Source organism: Anoplopoma fimbria, chromosome 20 (assembly GCF_027596085.1).
Source record: "Anoplopoma fimbria isolate UVic2021 breed Golden Eagle Sablefish chromosome 20, Afim_UVic_2022, whole genome shotgun sequence".
NCBI classification, from domain to species: domain Eukaryota; kingdom Metazoa; phylum Chordata; class Actinopteri; order Perciformes; family Anoplopomatidae; genus Anoplopoma; species Anoplopoma fimbria.
In genome coordinates this window covers 13,292,278-13,310,198 of record NC_072468.1, presented here as the reverse complement: position 1 = coordinate 13,310,198, position 17,921 = coordinate 13,292,278, and the positions used below count along the sequence as shown (strand labels likewise).

The 17,921-nt window shown below is 41.0% G+C and overlaps 1 protein-coding gene across 1 annotated transcript in view; it reads left to right on the top strand.

Annotated features, from left to right (window-relative positions):
- The window catches only part of ascc3 (activating signal cointegrator 1 complex subunit 3), a 141,740-nt gene extending 130,948 nt beyond the window's left edge, over positions 1-10,792 (top strand). The window contains exons 37-42 of the mRNA XM_054621123.1: positions 598-822; positions 3,634-3,785; positions 4,489-4,624; positions 6,930-7,136; positions 8,681-8,856; positions 10,138-10,792. Coding sequence (XP_054477098.1) covers positions 598-822; positions 3,634-3,785; positions 4,489-4,624; positions 6,930-7,136; positions 8,681-8,856; positions 10,138-10,267 — 1,026 coding nt within the window. The 3' untranslated portion in view covers positions 10,268-10,792. The remainder of the gene's footprint in view (positions 1-597; positions 823-3,633; positions 3,786-4,488; positions 4,625-6,929; positions 7,137-8,680; positions 8,857-10,137) is intronic.
- Positions 10,793-17,921: the final 7,129 nt, after the last annotated feature.

The following is a 17,921-nucleotide window of genomic DNA, read 5'->3' as shown; positions in this document are numbered from 1 at the left end:
TCTCCTTATCCACAAACAAGGCGCAACATGCAACCTCAGCGCAAAGAGGAGATGGATGGACTATCATCATCAGTTTCCTTATCCAGTGACCCAGTGCAGTCTTTATGATTCAATGTTTAGCATTCTCAGAAATTCCCTTCAAGAGTTTGGAGGACTCAAAATATCATCCCAACCCTTGGTAGATATTTAAAACAGGCGTGCTGGATTTTTCGGTCATTGGATCTGGTGACAAAATTCCTCTGCAGTCTTTGTGGGGAAGGGGAACAGTCGGTTTTACAAACCAGAAGAGTTGGGAGGTAAATGGGGTTGTACATTTTTGGGGTGTCCTGGAAAAGATTTCAACATTCTCTTCTTTTCCTTTAGCTGAAATGAACTACGAGGCTATTAAACAGAGTCCCTAGAATAGATGAAGTTAGCATCTGAAAGAGCTGCGTTTTAGTCAGGATTAAATTATATATCAGACTTCAGCAGAGAGGAATATAGATCATCATTGAAAATGATCGCTAGAAAAGAGCGTTATCCCCGTTATCCAATTAAAAAGGACCGAGCACAACACACATTAGACTTCCTGTTTCACTTTTGATCTCTCTCCTGCAGGAAGCAGAGGAGTATGCCGAGCTGCCCGTCAGACACAATGAGGACCAGCTGAACAGCCAGCTGGCTCAGCAGCTCCCCCTGAAAGTCAACCCCCACTCCTACGACAGTGCCCACACCAAGACCCATCTTCTGCTCCAGGCCCACTTCAGCCACGCCTCGCTGCCGTGCAGCGACTACACCACCGATACCAAGACGGTACTGGACAACACCATCCGGATCTGTCAGGTAGGATTCACTGGGCAGCTGATACACAGCTGCTACAAATTACTAATGTGTGTTAGTGGATACAACACAAAAATTACCATGCAAGTACATTAACTTCATTTAGAGACAACAAGATATAAAGACAGGTTGGTTTTTTTGGTGCGCCAAGGTACAGTCTGAACAGATGAGTTCTAAGTCTCTGATAGAAGATATGGAGTGTTTCTGCTTTCCTGATGTCATTGGGGAGTTTGTTCCACCATTGTGAAACTAGGACAGAAAACAGTTGTGACTTGGTAGAGCCAGGCTCCCTTGTAGTGAGGGAGTAGCAAGCTGACTGGTTGCAGCAGAGTGCAGTAGACTGGCTGCATGTATGGTTTGATCAGGTCCTGAACTGGATTTGAGATGGTACTGAGCCATTCACAATGGTTGGCAAGTACCAGTGTTTTGAATCGGACTGGAGCAGACACTCTGAGCCGGTGCAGAGGAGTGGTATAGAGCGGGAGAACTTGGGTAAGTTGAAGACTGCTGCATTCTAGATGAGCTGCAGAGATCCATTGGCAATTGCAGGCTTTGCATGAACAACGACTTAATGTAAAGAGAAAATAAGAAGGGGACCCAGAACAGAACCCTGAGGAACACCAGTAGTGAGGCTACAAGGTTCCGACACATATTCTCTCTGAGTTACCCTGTGTGTGTGGTCCTTAAGGTGGGATGTGAGCAGGGAGAGGGCAGAGCCAGAGACTCCAGGTTCTTATCAGGTAGAGAGGAGGACCTGGTGGTCCACCATGTCAAAAACTGAGTTGTGGCCCTGCACTTAACTGATTGGCTCAACATGTCAGAGAAAGTATAGCTCCAGCTGATGATAGAGATCGCCGGCAGCAGAATATATCAATGTAATGATGCTTTAACTAATCAACATCAGTTCAATGTGAAATGGAATTCCGGAGCTGGGGATTGCTGATTAGAGGATGACCCTGCTCTACCACTGAGCCACAGTTGCCCCCATTGGATACTGCATTCAGCATTTTGAGTTTCAGCAGTTTGTTTGAATTTTTCCTTTGCTGTTAGTTAGCAGTTGGCATTTCTTTGCATTCATAACTGATGATTGTACATTTAGGTTGTGCGGTCCCAGTAGTACAGGGGAAATGCTGCCTGCTGCTTACTACTCTGATTATATGAATCATTTATGTCATATACATTGAATGTGTTGTAACTCTGTTATGTTGTTCATTTTGTACACATGACATCTATTGCATTCTGTCCATCCTGGGAGAAGGATCCCTCCTCTGTCGCTCTCTTTACAGATTGTAAAGCCCTCTGAAGCAGATTTGTGATATATGGGCTATACAAAATAGATGGAATTAAATTGAATTAAACTTGTTCGGAACATTTACATGATAATTAAAAGTTTTAATAAGTAGGACCCTTGACAAGAATACCTTCCCAGGTGCTGATCATAGCACGAATCATATAAGAACTGTTTAACCTGATGAAACGTGCGGCGGATTGCATTGTTGACACAGTTGAACTGGTTATTTCATAATCACATTGATAGGACTAAGATAAGAATATTTATTACGTCTTCTGGTGTTCAGGGATTCACTTTTGATTTTGTCATCAAAAGTTCCGCTGTGTGTGTGTGTGTGTGTGTGTGTGTGTGTGTGTGTGTGTGTGTGTGTGTGTGTGTGTGTGTGTGTGTGTGTGTGTGTGTGTGTGTGTGTGTGTGTGTGTGTGTGTGTGTGTGTGTGTGTGTGTGTAAAAGAATAACTAAAGTGTTTTCTCAGAATAATAAAACCAGTTTAGAAGCATAAACACTATCTTATTGAAATGAATGTAACAGTCACTTAATGATAGCAACATGAGGGAAACATAACTAATATATTTTGAGTTATTTATTGCACATGAAAAGAGAGCACGGTGCTGTGCTGTACCTGAAGCAGAGAATAAGGGGAATGTTAGACGTTAGTAGTTGATTTGTTGCTGAACTTGCTGATCCGTCTCATAAATAACATGATGCCCTGTGAGCATCATGTTATTAGATGGAACACCCAGCATTCTCATTGTCTGGCATCCACAAGAGGTCTGACATAAGGTTTTAAACAGCAGAATCTTAGTGCCTGGTCAACTTACCAGGGTCGGGAACATTGATAACATCCCTATAACTATACCACTGTACCTGATTTTGTACCTCAGGTTTGTTTATCTAGGTTCTTTGTGTGTTCTGTTTGAAGTTAGGACCATGTCCTAACGTCTGTAAGCCATTGTCCACAGCTCAGGACGTGTGTGTGTGTGTGTGTGTGTGTGTGTGTGTGTGTGTGTGTGTGTGTGTGTGTGTGTGCGTGTGCGTGTGCGTGCGTACATGTGCTTGTGATTTTCCATGCTGTGTATCTGGCAGTGCTATTGCATGGTTCATGGATGTGGTTACTTTTCTGGTGTCCTGCTGCTACCATTTACTCAAAGGATTCTGGTCTTCAGTTTCTTTATGGTGGGCGTTTATTGAATGAATGTATATTTTTTCATTGATGCTTTCAGTGTACATAAATTGAATATCTGACGGACTGTCACTTGATGTCAGGTTGGGCTTAATATCATCCATGATCACCAGCTAGCCTCACATTGGCTACACTCTGTCTCTTCTGCATTGCGTATCTAATTGCAACACATGAACTGAGATGATTGTCACAGTCAGAGAGTGACTGAGCAAAATGTATTTAGAAATGACATCTGGAATAAAAGCTGTACACAACAAAAGAGCTAGTCAATTGAAACCCTGCTGGGTGACTGAGCTTGAGATGGCATCATGAAGATGAGTCTATACTCTGTTCTCCTCAGGCAATGCTGGATGTCGCTGCCAACGAAGGCTGGCTCGTCACAGCCATCAGCATCATCAACCTGGTGCAGATGATCATCCAGGGTCGCTGGCTGCACGACTCCTCATTACTGACGCTGCCACATGTTGAACAACAACACCTCTATCTGTTCAGGTACACAACATCACCTCACCACCGGTGCAGCCTAAAGACCGATGACTGTTAGCTAGTAGATCTGCCCTCGTTGTTCTCCCAGCTATGCTCACAGTCAGTGAATGTTACATCTTCTCATGTCCCATTAATGTCTTCACATGTCTTAAAAATCATTCAGAGACAGTATTAGGGTCGTCGAATACATTGGAAGAATTTCTTCTATGGTCTTTTATTTTTATTTATCTGCTGTACACGTTAGGGCCACATAAGGGAGCCTGAATGTTTGTGCTGTTCTGATTATTATACTTTTATTACATAGAAACTAGTATAAAAGGCTATGGTGCATTCTGTTTGTTAAACTGATAAAAGGAAAAAACAAGAGCCCGTTTACTTGCATTAATGCACTCTGGGTTGAGATGGTTTGTCATTTAAAAGAGTTTGGGAAAAGGACACAAAAGTGTTTAGGCTGGCTGCCATAACAACAAATAGAAAAAGTTTCTGAGACTCATAAACATCAACATAAAGGACCTCGTGAGTTAATGCTTAAAGCACACACCATACGGATGTCCAGGCCTGCATCCTACAGTGTGGAATAATTTGGTTCAAACTCAATAAAAATGGAAAGAGAGGGATGAGAAAGGAAGGCCTGCAGCCCTGTGGTGAGACAGCAGGAAGCAGGGGGTAGGATTTATTGTGACGTCTCCCTCCCTCTCCTACTCCATAGAAAATGGGCAAACAGGAAGGGGCGGAGCAACTCGCCAATCGAAGGACTTCCTGAGCTGATTGCTGCCTGCGACGGAAAGGAGAGTGTTTTCGCTGCTATCGTCGGTGAAGAGTTCCAATCCAGTCAGATCGCCCAGGTAAGGTTCCAAATATTATCACACCAAGAACACAAAATCAGTAAAATATGTATTTGGAGAACGTTGATTTATTACAGAAATAACCAAACACAACACAACAGCTGGATTGCAAGGACTTAAATATTTTCCATTTTACTACAATGATCTTCAGAATGGATCTATTTCCACCTTCAGGGTATGAGGATGGCACACTGTCTCTCACACACACACACACACACACACATACACCATTATCAGTGACGTGCCCTGAGCAGTCTTGCCGCTGTGGTCTCAGATAGTTCCAGGATCCCCAATTACAGCTCCTTTGATGGGGTTTACAGCTCCAATTGAAGTGCTAATTGCAGCAGTAATGAGAGTGTCCGGGCACGGCGGCAGGCCCTGTGGCTTCACCCAATCACTGTCCCTGCTTTCCTACTTCTCCACCTTTTACTCCCCCCTCTCCCCCCCACCAACACACACACACCACACACGCACACACACACACACACACACACACACACACACACATGCACACACACACACACACACACACACACACACACAGTGTGGCGGCCCCTCTAATTAAATAATTAGATGTGCAGAGGCGTTCCTGTCTGACTTGCCAAGGGACAGTAATCCTCACATAAATAGCTTTTGCCGGGTGAACCTGAGAGGTTTTTCTCCTCCCAGCCCTTAATACACTTACACACACACACACACACACACACACACACACACACACACACACACACACACACACACAAATACATACACACTTTCTCTGTGCCTTTATCTTTTTAATGTCTTATGTCTTTCTCGCAGTGGGGCTTTTGGGTTGAGCCAAATGTTAAATTCTCCATAAAAACACTTAAGATGCACATAAGAGCAGCATGTTAGAATGAATCAGGATTTCATCCAGCGGCAGACTCTGTACAGCAGCTGATGGATCTGTCCACCGGACACAGACCCGTCTTCAAACTCTCATTATCTCTGTATTATCTTTCTGAACACCACTTTCATGTCATAAGAGAACATTTAGAAGAACAGAGTGATCATCTACAGCTTTGAGTTATTCATGTGCAGAGTGACACAATATTAATAATATTAATAATAAATGTTATTTTCTAGACTAAAAGGCGCCACAAGTCAAGGTAGAAAGACATTTGGTATAAAAGCGCACAACGTTGCAGAGATAAGGGGGTGCACAGCTTTGTTTTGAGCATAGTGAAGTTTAGTAATAAATGTTGGTGGACTGAAGAACAAAGCGTTACAGTAATCTAATCTGGAGGTAACGAAGGCCTGAACACATTTCTCAGATGGAGACGAGAAAAGTCTTATTATGCAATATTTCAAAGGTGAAAGATTGAGGCTCTGGTGACGTTATCGATATCTGATACATGAGGAGCTGACTGTCAAACATGATAGCAACGTTTCAGACAAGAGAGGACGGATATACCAGAGCGTTGTCAACAATTCAGGTTTCTCGCTTTATTAATAGTTGAGACAGTGCCCATTAGAATGATCTGTGTTTTTTAACACTTGATTTAAAGCTATAGAACCTGGCCTCCCACTGAAGTTATTTACTGTCCACAAATTAGTGTTGCATAATAATAATAATACAGTGTATTCACCGGTGTCCACCTCAGGAGACCACATTGTTTTCAATCACACCCATTTGTGATTATTATACAGATTGTAAGAATTCTATAACAGACATGAAAGAGAAAAAGTAAAAAAACATTCTATACAAATCATTACAATTAATTTGATCAATATTCGGCACAACAGCAGTCTGCTGCATCTGACGGTTTAGTTTGATGAGTTTAAAATGGATGAAACAACCAGACTGAGATCACCTGAAAAGGTCCATTCCCAGTCCAGTCCCAGTCCAGTCCAGTCCAGTTCTCAGTCCATTTCCAGTCTGACTCCGTTAGTACTGTGAAAGCAGAGCAAACCAACTTCAGGATTGTGTTATAGTGGAAACAGTGTGACTTTTGCTAGACTACTATTAAATACATGATGATCACTGGAAAATGGGTAGGAACACTTCAGCGATCTATGTATTTATGGAAGATGATAAGGTAACCATGGTAACACATCAGCATGTGAGTAAGTGGCTGGTAAATTGTTATGTTGTGTAATGATGCTCATATCATTTTCTTTGTTGCTTCTCTATGACTGAAAAGGTAAAAAAAAACACATATGGTTGAGTTAAGTCACTAGGAGTCCAGTTCATTTGGGTCCATGTATCACTGATGATGCTGAACAGTATAACAGATACATTATGATATGAATGGCAGTCCTCTCTCGGTCCCGCCCCCATCAGGCCTGGTCCTTCCTGAGTCACCTCCCAGTGCTGGAGGTATCCATGAGCGTGAAGGGCTGGTGGGAGCAGAGCCAGCAGCAGACGGAGCGTCGGCTGCCGGCAGCAGGAGCTAAGGTGAAGGAGGGGAGCAGCTGGCTGGATGTCCACGCCGACCAGGAGTATGTCCTGCAGGTGTCTCTGAGACGCATCAACCTGGGCCAGCAGAGGGTCAGTATGTCCAGTAACAGTGAGGAGCCGAGACGTGAAATAGAGCAGAAGTTAACATAGAGGAATACAAAATAATACATATACAATAGAATGATATAATAATATTAAGATCATATCTATAAAAAGTGCAGGGGCAGCAGATATTTTACTGAGATGCATGTATAATTGATCTATTGTAGTTTCTAGTTTTAAATCTGCTCCCTTCAGAGAACCAAATTTTATCAACAGTTGGGTTTCAGTCCAGGAATAACAGAACAGTTTTTCAAAGGGTAACTTTGATATTTTTCAAACCTATTTTTCCATGTTTTGTATCTAAGTGATGGGATGACAATTTTTGGAATTCCGGTCCAGTATTGAGGGAGAATGCCACAGACGGCAGCCATGAGCTGAGACATGAGCTGAGAGGACAATTGTTCAGGGACAACGTCAATTAAAAGAGCTTGTTTTTGTGACTGACAGGATCCATTATTATTAAACGTCTGAACACATTATGGAAAGAACCCTGCAGAGATAAAAAAAAAAAAAAAAAAAATCATCTTTAGTTTTCACTTGATCCCGTCTGTTAGTTATTGTGTGTTTAGCTTGGAGAAGTCTCGTCTCACATTGATCACATTGTGTAAATCCCATAAATATTCAGCGATGACATTGAAATAGATAACATTAAGCTACGCTTTCTGTTCTCCAACACAACAAACTCAGACAACAACGACACCTCTCTCTCCAACTCTCACACACGTCTCCACCGCTGTCTCCCAGCAACAAGTCACATGACAATAACAGACAGAAAGCGAGAGGGAAAGAAAAGCATGTTATTTCTCTAAGGGTTCTTGAAGGGCACTTTAAGTGGATGTACATTAAGGTGAGTGATTACATCACAGCCTGTTTAGCAGCTGCTAGGACCAGCTTCAAATGTGGTAGGTAGCTATAATAACTAGATATGCAGAAAGACAACGACCTTACTTTAAATATGCTCATTTATAATATCAAGATTTGATGAATGATCAGAGTCACTATGATCAGTTTTTTGACTCTTTGTAGTACAGCGGTCTTTGTCCGGGTTGCTTTGCATGTTGGCTGCAGATGCAGCTCTGTCTGACAGAGATATACTGATCTTCAGATGCTGGCGATACTCAAAGGGCTACTCCAGTGATTTAGTATTGTGCTTCAATAAGTTGGGGTGCTGGTTTATGAAAATCTCTCCAGGCCTCAGAAAGTGAAAGGTGGCCGCAGGTTGGTGCTGGGATGCAGACTGTTCTAGGATCAGCTCCATATGAAAGACATTTGAACTGGTCTCATATGCAAAGTGATTAACAAGAAAAGAATCTACTCATTGGTCTTTGGTCTGTTGGTTTAAATGAACAACTTTGATACAGTGATGTATCACAAAACAGCATCAACTCAGTTTTTGTTATAAATAAATAGATTTCTTTACCAGCTGTATGAGATTCACACAGTTTTACAGTGTTAATTCAGTTGATCTTGTTAGGGTTATCTTGTCAGGCTCTGTGGCCCGGTGGTTCTGTAAAGTGTGTCTGTTATTTCAGAGGAAGCAGGACAGTAAGGCCCAGGCTTCCAGGTTCCCCAAGGCGAAGGATGAAGGCTGGTTCCTGGTCATGGGAGAGGTGGATCGCAGGGAGCTGCTGGCTGTCAAACGGGTCGGATACGTGCGCCACCACACGGCCGTGTCCGTGGCCTTCTACACGCCAGAGAGGACTGGAAAGTAAGCAGCTGTACTAAAAGAGGGGTTTAAGGGGAGACACTACAGAAAAAAACAAACTAAACCCTAATCACCTGTAGTGTCTTCAAATTGCATGGAATTCAATACATTTGACCTTCTTTTAAAGATAATTGCCTCAGAATATTTTTTTTCTCCACTTCAGTAGCACTTACATACACCAAACCTTACTGTTTCAATACTATCTATATTCTGAAGGTTTTTACTGAGGGGTTTGTTCATATATCATTCATAGCCTGAATAATAGAATATTGAATTACTAAAAACACGGGGGGAATAGTTTTTTTATGACTTTTGACAGTGTTTTCCGATTTATGGAGTGATACAAAGAGAAAGCTGTAAAAACCTTGGACTCTTATTTGTGGACAAAGTTAAAAAAAAACTGGCTTTATCCAATGTTCAGATTTCATTTAATTTATTTCACTTATTTGATGAGATAGGAAAACTTGTAATACAAAAAACAATTGTCTCAATGTAAGTTATTAATTGTGGAAGTTTCTATCTATTAGTTAAAATGTTTACCCTATTCACCTGCAGGTACATAAACAATTTACAGCGATTAAAAAGAAAAACCTCCGTTTTGCTGTTTGAGTTCAGACAAGTTGAACTCCATCACTATAAGGACACACGTTCTGGATTAGTAGCAGAACAAAGTTGTCATAGCTTTATAGTCAAACACTTTTATTCATGTAACAATTTAAGACCTGGCTGTAAGTTGTAACATGGTCCTTACTGGTCAAAGAACTCATGAAATATTATGAGGTGATTCACAGACAGGAATGTCACTCATTTTTTGTTCTTTGTGGATGACATTATAAATCCGTCTTTTCCCCAGAATAAAGAGGTTTGTTCTCAAGCTGGTTTCAGATGCTCTGCCTTCCATTATAATAGAATTATAATAGAAACTAGACCATGTGGAGTGCCCTAATCCCATGAAAAGACCAAGACATTGTGTTAGTCCTTCTCTCAGTACTTTATGACTTCTCTAACCCGTCTGTGGCTTTCAGCCCATTGGTTCCTACTGAAGATGAACATCTTTTATTAATGGCCCACGATTATATAGTTTCATTTATTTATTTTTAAACGACTTCGTAATTTCCTAAAACAGCTGGGACTGCGTATGTGGGCTGCACTGAGGAAAGGAAAAAATACAGAGTATCACCAGACTTCTCCTTAAACCAGAGAGAAACTGCAGGTTGCTGCGTTGCCAGCTTGGGTTTCCACGCTAATGTCCTAACGGCTGATCTGTGTGCCTTGTGTTTCCAGGTGTATCTACACACTGTACCTGATGAGTGACAGCTATCTGGGTCTGGACCAGCAGTATGACATCCACCTGAATGTAACGCCGGCCAGCATCACGGCTCAGGTCAACACAGAGGTGTCCGACAGTCAGTGATAACAGAGGAGTCCTCATCCTCATGCTGTTTCCCTGTTCACCGGGTCTCTGATGGAGCATTCCACTCTCTGTTTACGACGACTACCCACTCTCTATCAGCCTCTCCCATCTGCTTCTGCTCCAGTTACTCATGGTTAACAATGACAGTGACCTTCACCTCTTACTTTCTGCTTTACATTCTGGTCAAATGAAGCCACTGTTAGCACAAAAAAAACTGTGTCTCTCCTACAATGGGTTTCTCTGATTATTAAATATCAGTGGGAAATGGGCGGTCTAGATGAATATTTTGTGATTCTTTCAAGGAAAAAAGATTTATGTTTTCATGTTATTGATTTAGCAAAATGTAACCAATAATTAAATCAGGACAGTTTAGGTGTGTTGCACTTCTGGCCACACCTCAATCAGAGATGTCAAGCAGGTATTGATTACCATCACGGACAGTTATGTTAATAGTTATGTTTCACAAGGTGTCTCCTTCAAGGGCTGTCCCCTTCTTCAATGGTCGTGAAATAAAGTTTTCTTTTGACAAAATCGTTCTAGTCTCCAGTACCTGATAATCCTATGAAAACCTGCCCTCATCTCTGTGTCTTCTGTGTGTCTTTGCACGCTCAACACGATGAGGTGTTCTAACTGAAATAACAGCACACACTTCTCTGCTCGTAGAATGTATGATTGCACTTGGTTGTACGCACAAAAATTGTCTGAGGTAGTTGTGGGGAATGAAAGAAAGAGAGCATGAGACAGAACCTTTACACCAGTTCGTTTGCTTCAGACCCTGTCCGATAATCCAACAGTTTACAGTTGCTATGTGTCTTTCTAATATGTGGAGAAGGTCCAGTCTACTAGCTTCCATCTCCCATGAGACTACATCCATTGGAGGGGGCAGCCCTGAACCAGTACAGAGCTTGTGCCAGTGGATCGTTCAGTTCCATTCTGTATTCCACTGAAGTTTGTCGGGGCTCCACAACATTTACTCAAAATAAATCAATTCCAGTCAACATTCAATATGAAACAGGTTTACACAGCTGTAGAGCTGTGTAAACAAGACCATTTTTACCCTTTCATTGGCGTAGGACAAGAAGGCCTCCTAAGCATCTTACAAAAAAGAAATATTTATCTAGCAAAAAATACACAAGTTGGAAATATAATCTTTAAACCTTCTCCATATTCGTTCAGAGTTTCCACTGTTCATTCAGATCACATACCTCTGTAGCTGTTAGACAGTGCTTCCACTGGGGTTTTAAAATAAAATAAAAACAATATCCTGAGAAAAAACAGGAATAGACATTCATGAATGCTCATCATATTTTGCCACTTGGGCAGCTGTTTGCTTAGTGCCTCGACGCTGAAGTTAGCGCTTGGTTAACGTTCCGTCAAAACCCCTTTGTTAGGATTAGAAAAAACATCACGGTGTTGATTTTTGGTGCGTTGAACTGATTTAGAATCAGTTTAAAAATCTTCATTGAGACTCATTTGGCTTCCGTGTGTTCAACAGGACAAAGCTGACTGTTTCTTTAACGTGCCGCAGTAGATTTCAGTGCAGGTGTGTGAAACATGTTTCTTTCCACTACAGGGTTTCACTCAGCATCACTAAACTGGCACATCTGTTACGTCAAATAAATCTCCTCCCTAAAAAACTTACCGTGTTACTCAGAAGTGTCCCGCGCTGAAAACCTGTGATCAGACACTGAGGTAGTAGAGAAATGTGACGAGACGGAAAAACCAGACTGCGTCCTCCTAAACCTGAAACAGCTTCATAGTTATTCAGCCTTTTGATGAGTTTCAGGCTGTGAGAACAGAAACGGTTTGAATTTTGAAAGTGTGAATCAGTGAGTTTGTCTACTGCTGAATGTGCAGATCAGCTTCTAAATAAAAGCTCAGATCCCCGTCCTTCTGGTGGTCGCACACCTCAGTGGATCAGTGGTGTTTGTGGCTCCACGCTGATTGACGGGGTTGTCCGACCATCCGCCCATTCTGGTGAACGCAAAATCTCAGGAACGCCTGGAAACATTTCTTCAAATTGAGCACAAACATCCACTTGGCCTCAAGGATGAACTGATTTTAATTTGGTGTTAGCAAGTAAGTAAGTTTATAGGTCAAAGGTCACTGTGACTTCACGAAACGCGAATGAATGAATTTGCTCATCATGACAAACATTTAGCACAAATGTCTACTAGGATAACATGATGAAGCAAAGCATTTACTGTGACATCATAATGTTCTGCAAAAACTCTTCTGGCCATTATTCAACGCCATACCTCACGAACAGAGGGGGAGAGGGGAGATTGTAACCACATTTCCCACTTGGTGGGATACTGAGCTGGTGACACTAATCTTGGGGGCCCACCTTAAGCTGTGGAGATCGTTCAGATCTTTTGTGTGTGAAGCATCCACATTTTAGAATTTGTAGCTTCTTTGCAGCAACATCCATTTTTGAAGCATTGCCTACTGTAGGTACTGTACTGAATACAACTGTGTGGTCTATCAGATTCAGCTTCATTGTCTGTCTAATGAACTGACACACACATACAGCAAAGCAACGCAGCATAAAAAAGTCAGTAAAATCAATTTCATTCATATATCCCTAGATCACAAAGCCTTGGTTCCTGCACCCAAACAGACCACGGTGAAGAACGGAGCGCTGGCTCCTACAGAGCCTGTGGCAGCCGGTTATTGCTCCCTGCACATCAAATACGACGCTTTGTCCCGCCCCTCAGAAACCAAAGCACAAGCCACCCTTCAGCGTCTGGATGACACGCTGTTGTTTGAGTGTTCGCAACATTAAGTTTCACTGTCATACCCAGTGCTTTAATAACAGCATGATAATCTGTGCAGGCCAGCAGGGAAGGTGCAGATAGAAGCCTTGATGCTGGATGCTGGATTAGAGTGGGTGTCCACTTGATGAATGTAGCCTAAGTTCTATACTCTCTCTGTTTAAGCTCTGGTTTTGGTCTCCACCAACATCTGTCTCTTTAGCTGTTGAGTGCTCCATTATGCTCACCAGCTGGTCTCTAACTGTGTCTGCTGCTGAGCAGGTAGAGCACAGGGAGTTCAGCTGATGTTTTTTCAACGAAAAACGTCATGAGAGCGTTTTTAAAACAGTAAAGTGGTGGGCCGGACGGCTCTGTTCATCACCACAAGCAACCACTGTCCCATTGTCACATTTTTTCACGTTGTCATTTTATACCTTGTTAATATTAAAAATATCGATCGCAGCCATGTTAACACTGGGGCAGATCATGTTCATCCATTCTGTGATTCTATGTTCAACATCTGATATATTTATTTCTACAATATTCAGGCATGGCTGCATCGGTATGGTTAAAGGAAAGCTCCAACAATGGTCAACATCGAAGAAAAATGTCCTCAAGTGATGTCACTTGAGTCTGCGTTGTTTGGGGCTGAAGACCACGAGTTAGATTATATTAAAAAAAAGATGTGAAGGTATAAAGAAAAAGTGCCCCCTCAGACGGGGGTAGTGGCTTCAGTTTACATCAGCATAACACACCTGAAGTACCAACCAAACTGTCAGCGGTGGAGTTGTATTGTGGGTAATTTTGGCACCAGGTTTCAACAATGAAGAAGAAAAGAGAATATCTCTGGATCTGCTGCATGGATTTTGATCCTTTTTTAAACTTTCAGTGACCATTCTGTTGCACTTTACCCTGCTGGATTTTTTTCCAGTACAATGGATTGCAGCAAATGACCACCCTACATAAAGTTCACATTACTTCATAAAGGTGTTTTTATCACAGCAGACATTTTGTCTTGTCATAATTGGGAAGCACAGGTGTTACTAACCACATTAACAACGGCTTTGCTCTAATCAAGTGTCCCAGTAAGCCATGACCGTGAGTGTTACAGTGATTCAGCTCTAAGAAAATAACATAAATTGACATCAAAAGTCAATTCAAAATTCATTACACTTTTTTTTTTTTTAAAGTTATCTAGATTCCCGAAGTCCTGACAATCAAACAGAAGCTAAGGGTAAATTAAAGTTAGTGCTTGTATTGACTATCTTTACATTTGATTAGACCTTTATACCACATGGATTACAGAACACTAAGGCTATGATCATACTACAGAGCTGTTTATCCAGGACTGAGTTTTGCCTGTTAACGTCTGAACTACTTTTAAAAGGTGGGCTCTAATCCAGGATCTTGTGTTGCCCCTGACAAAAACCAGTGTGTTAAACAGGACAACAATGATAGCTGAGTAGAGCTGGAAAAAGGGTTTGGAGTAACCAGAAGATTCCAAAGATTCATCCAAACAGATTAACAGCAGATAGCAACAAACAGGACAGGAGGTCAAGTCCCCTGTTATGGTTCTGGAAGTTTGGGAGGTTTATTGACCTGAGGAGGAGTTGATATTCTATGATCACAAACACGCCGAACAAATGTTGGACTTTAAGGAAAAATCTGGGTTAAACTAACAAACATTTTTAGTTTTAAAGCCAACATTATAATAAAGAGATCCCCAGAGCTACATTTGTGGCAGTGTGAAGAAGGATTTGAATGTTGACCATGATGTTGGTTATGTTTTTTTTTTACTTTTTTATTATTACAACATAACTGAGGACTTTAATTAATTGTGATATGTCATGTTAGTTTTTTTTTTTTTTTTGTTTTTTTTTAAATCCCAGAAAGTGTTTTTTTTCAAGTTGTAAATCAAAGATTTCTTCTGAAGGTTGAGTCTCCCAGGGTGACAATCTGAATTTATGACCCTGGTATTTCTGAAATTCTGGCTCTATTCTTAAGAAATGTTATTCTTTTTAGAGTTAAAGCGACCCAAACATATTTTAACAAACCAAAATCCATATACTATGTGCTTTGTTAAAAAGTCTGTATCTTACCTTTGTCTTGTAAAATGATTTTATTTCATACACAAGTGGCAATGTCATCGTGATTAATAGGACTGAAACTGATGATTTGTTTTATTTAGGATTACTCTGACGAATATTCTCGCGATCCATATCTCTGTTTAAAAAAAATCTGAAAACAGTAAAAAAATTTAAAAAAAAAAGCTCATTACAATATCCTACAATGTGACGTCATTAAATGTCTTTCGTCAAATCAAATGTACAAAATCCCCAAATGTTGAATCTAAGATCAAGGACAAGCGTTAAAGCCACAAATCTGAGAACCTGGAAGAATAATAGGAGTGTAACAATGTAAAACAATAATTCATATTTCTGTTACATTATCTGTAATCCTATCAGATTTTATGTTGCTGTCCAAACGGAACTTTCTATTCTAAATAAGTATCGCCACTGGTTTCACTGTCACTTTTTCATCTCACATATCTAGTTTGTACTGAATCTAGTGTGGTTTCTGTGCTTCGATCATAATGAGAGAATACACTGCAGCCTATCGATCTTTAACAACATGACGCTGCTCCGCTTGTTTTGGTATCTGGACTAGACTAGGTCCTCCCTGGCTGCACGGGCACTTCATCATAAGTAGTATCTGGTTCGTCAGATTTTCCACTGTGGCATTCTTGTTACCAGTACTACATGTTGAGTTGAAGCAAAGGTTAAACCAGCAACAACCATTCCGTGCGTCTACAGCACCCCGGATGATGGATCCCATTACCGACCGGCCGCTCCGGTTCAGACACAACCGAGAGAGAGAGAGAGAGAGAGAGAGAGAGAGAGAGAGAGAGAGGGAGGGAGAGGGAGAGGAAGAAAGAGAGAGAGACACATTATATATATATATATATATATATATATATATAATGTATATATATAATGTAGATGAAGCCTGATGAAGAAAGACCAAAAATGAGTGACCAAATTATGCACGTAAAAAAAGAAATTGTATATATAAAAAGATACCTACATTATATATTTGAATATACATTATATATATATGGAGTTTTATATATATATATATATATAAACATATATATATATATATAAATATATATATATATATATATATATATATATATATATAAACTATATATATATATATATATATATATATATATATATATATAAAAACTCATATATATATATATATATATATATATATATATATATATATATATATATATATATATATATATATATAAAACTCCATATATATATGATGTATATTCAAATATATAATGTAGGTATCGTTTTCCAACCTGATAAGATGAACAACGTCTTACACAATAAGCTTAACATTTGACTTTTCATTCACAACACGTTTGAAAACAATTTCCACTTTGATTTTAGGCGAAGATCACGTGCTGTATATAGTTTGTCTCACATGGGCCATTAATACATTCTGTATTAACCTTATAAATAACACATCAACACCAGCGGCCCTGCTGAACGGCGCATGTTCTGGATCTTCTATTCTCTGCAGGTTAAAAACGCCTCTACCTCCACATGAATATAATAATCATGACATAGGCCGATTCCAAACTCCATTCAAATGTGGAGCTTCATCCTCACAATATAGATCGAGACTTTCTCGTGGATAAATGCTTAAATCTGCTGGTAAAATCGACATGTCTGTAGTGAATATTAAAACACACCGCTTCCCACCGTTTACAATTGTAAACCCATTGGCTTGTTTCGTTGGATGTGAGAAGCGACAATTACAATTTGTACAATTGTTAAAATTGAAACAAGTAGGCATATTTATAGGCAGGCCAATATTTGCCGAGTGAAATAGAATGCACACAGATTGTTAAATGGCTTTAAAGCAATCTTTTCTATATATTTGTTTTTTGTTGATAACCTATAAATCTTTCAAAATAAATATTTTTTTAAGGAGATCTGCAAAGAGTGAACGGATTTTTAATCCACTTTGTGCCAGAGGTGAATGTCAACACCAGCCAATCCCCGTTCCTCCTGCAGCGCGTCATTATATGGAGTAGCCAATAGATAGGTCAATAGATCCTGCAATCGTCCAATAGGGGTATAGTTGCCGGCAATGGGCGGGTCTTCGAGCCTGCAGCCCAGGCTTGGCTCTGGATGCTCTGCTATCCAGAGATCCACACGAATGAGGGATATGCGAATGCAGGCTTTTTGGACATTCTGCCGGGACACGTTGAAGCCCAACCGGCGTCAGTTTAGCTAACTGTCGGCTCTCTACGCGGAGGTAAGCGAACAAGCATGTAGTGAAATGTGAATTAAACAAAGTAGAGCCACTACGTTTGTGAAGAGATTCAAACAAGTGTTATTAATAGTTTTACAGTATGCCGTTTTATAGACTGACCCAAGTGATACCTCACACAAATACAGTCTGTGTCACACATGTTTCATCCTCCAGGGCCTGAAGCATTAACAGTGAGAGCCAGGGCCGCTCTCCCTTTAAACACCAGGTATGAAGGACCCAAGAGTGCGGTGAGTCCCCCCCAAGGGCCTGACCGGAGCGCCACTATTAAAAACTCAGGAAAATCCAGGAATTAGCCGCTTCCCGCTTGTCGCAAAACTACCGGAACACCTGAAAACATGGGAGCGTGTTCACGCGCAGGCAGCTGTGGACTGTAGGTCTACCGGAGGGAGAGGGGGGGGCAGAGACAGAGACAGAGACAGAGACAGAGACATATAGTGTGGAGACGTCACCGCTCCGTGTCAGTGCTATGACACACCTGGGACACTGAGTGACCGCAGCGTGGCCGACAGGGGACGAGCAGTCGGCGGAGCAGAGGCGACGAC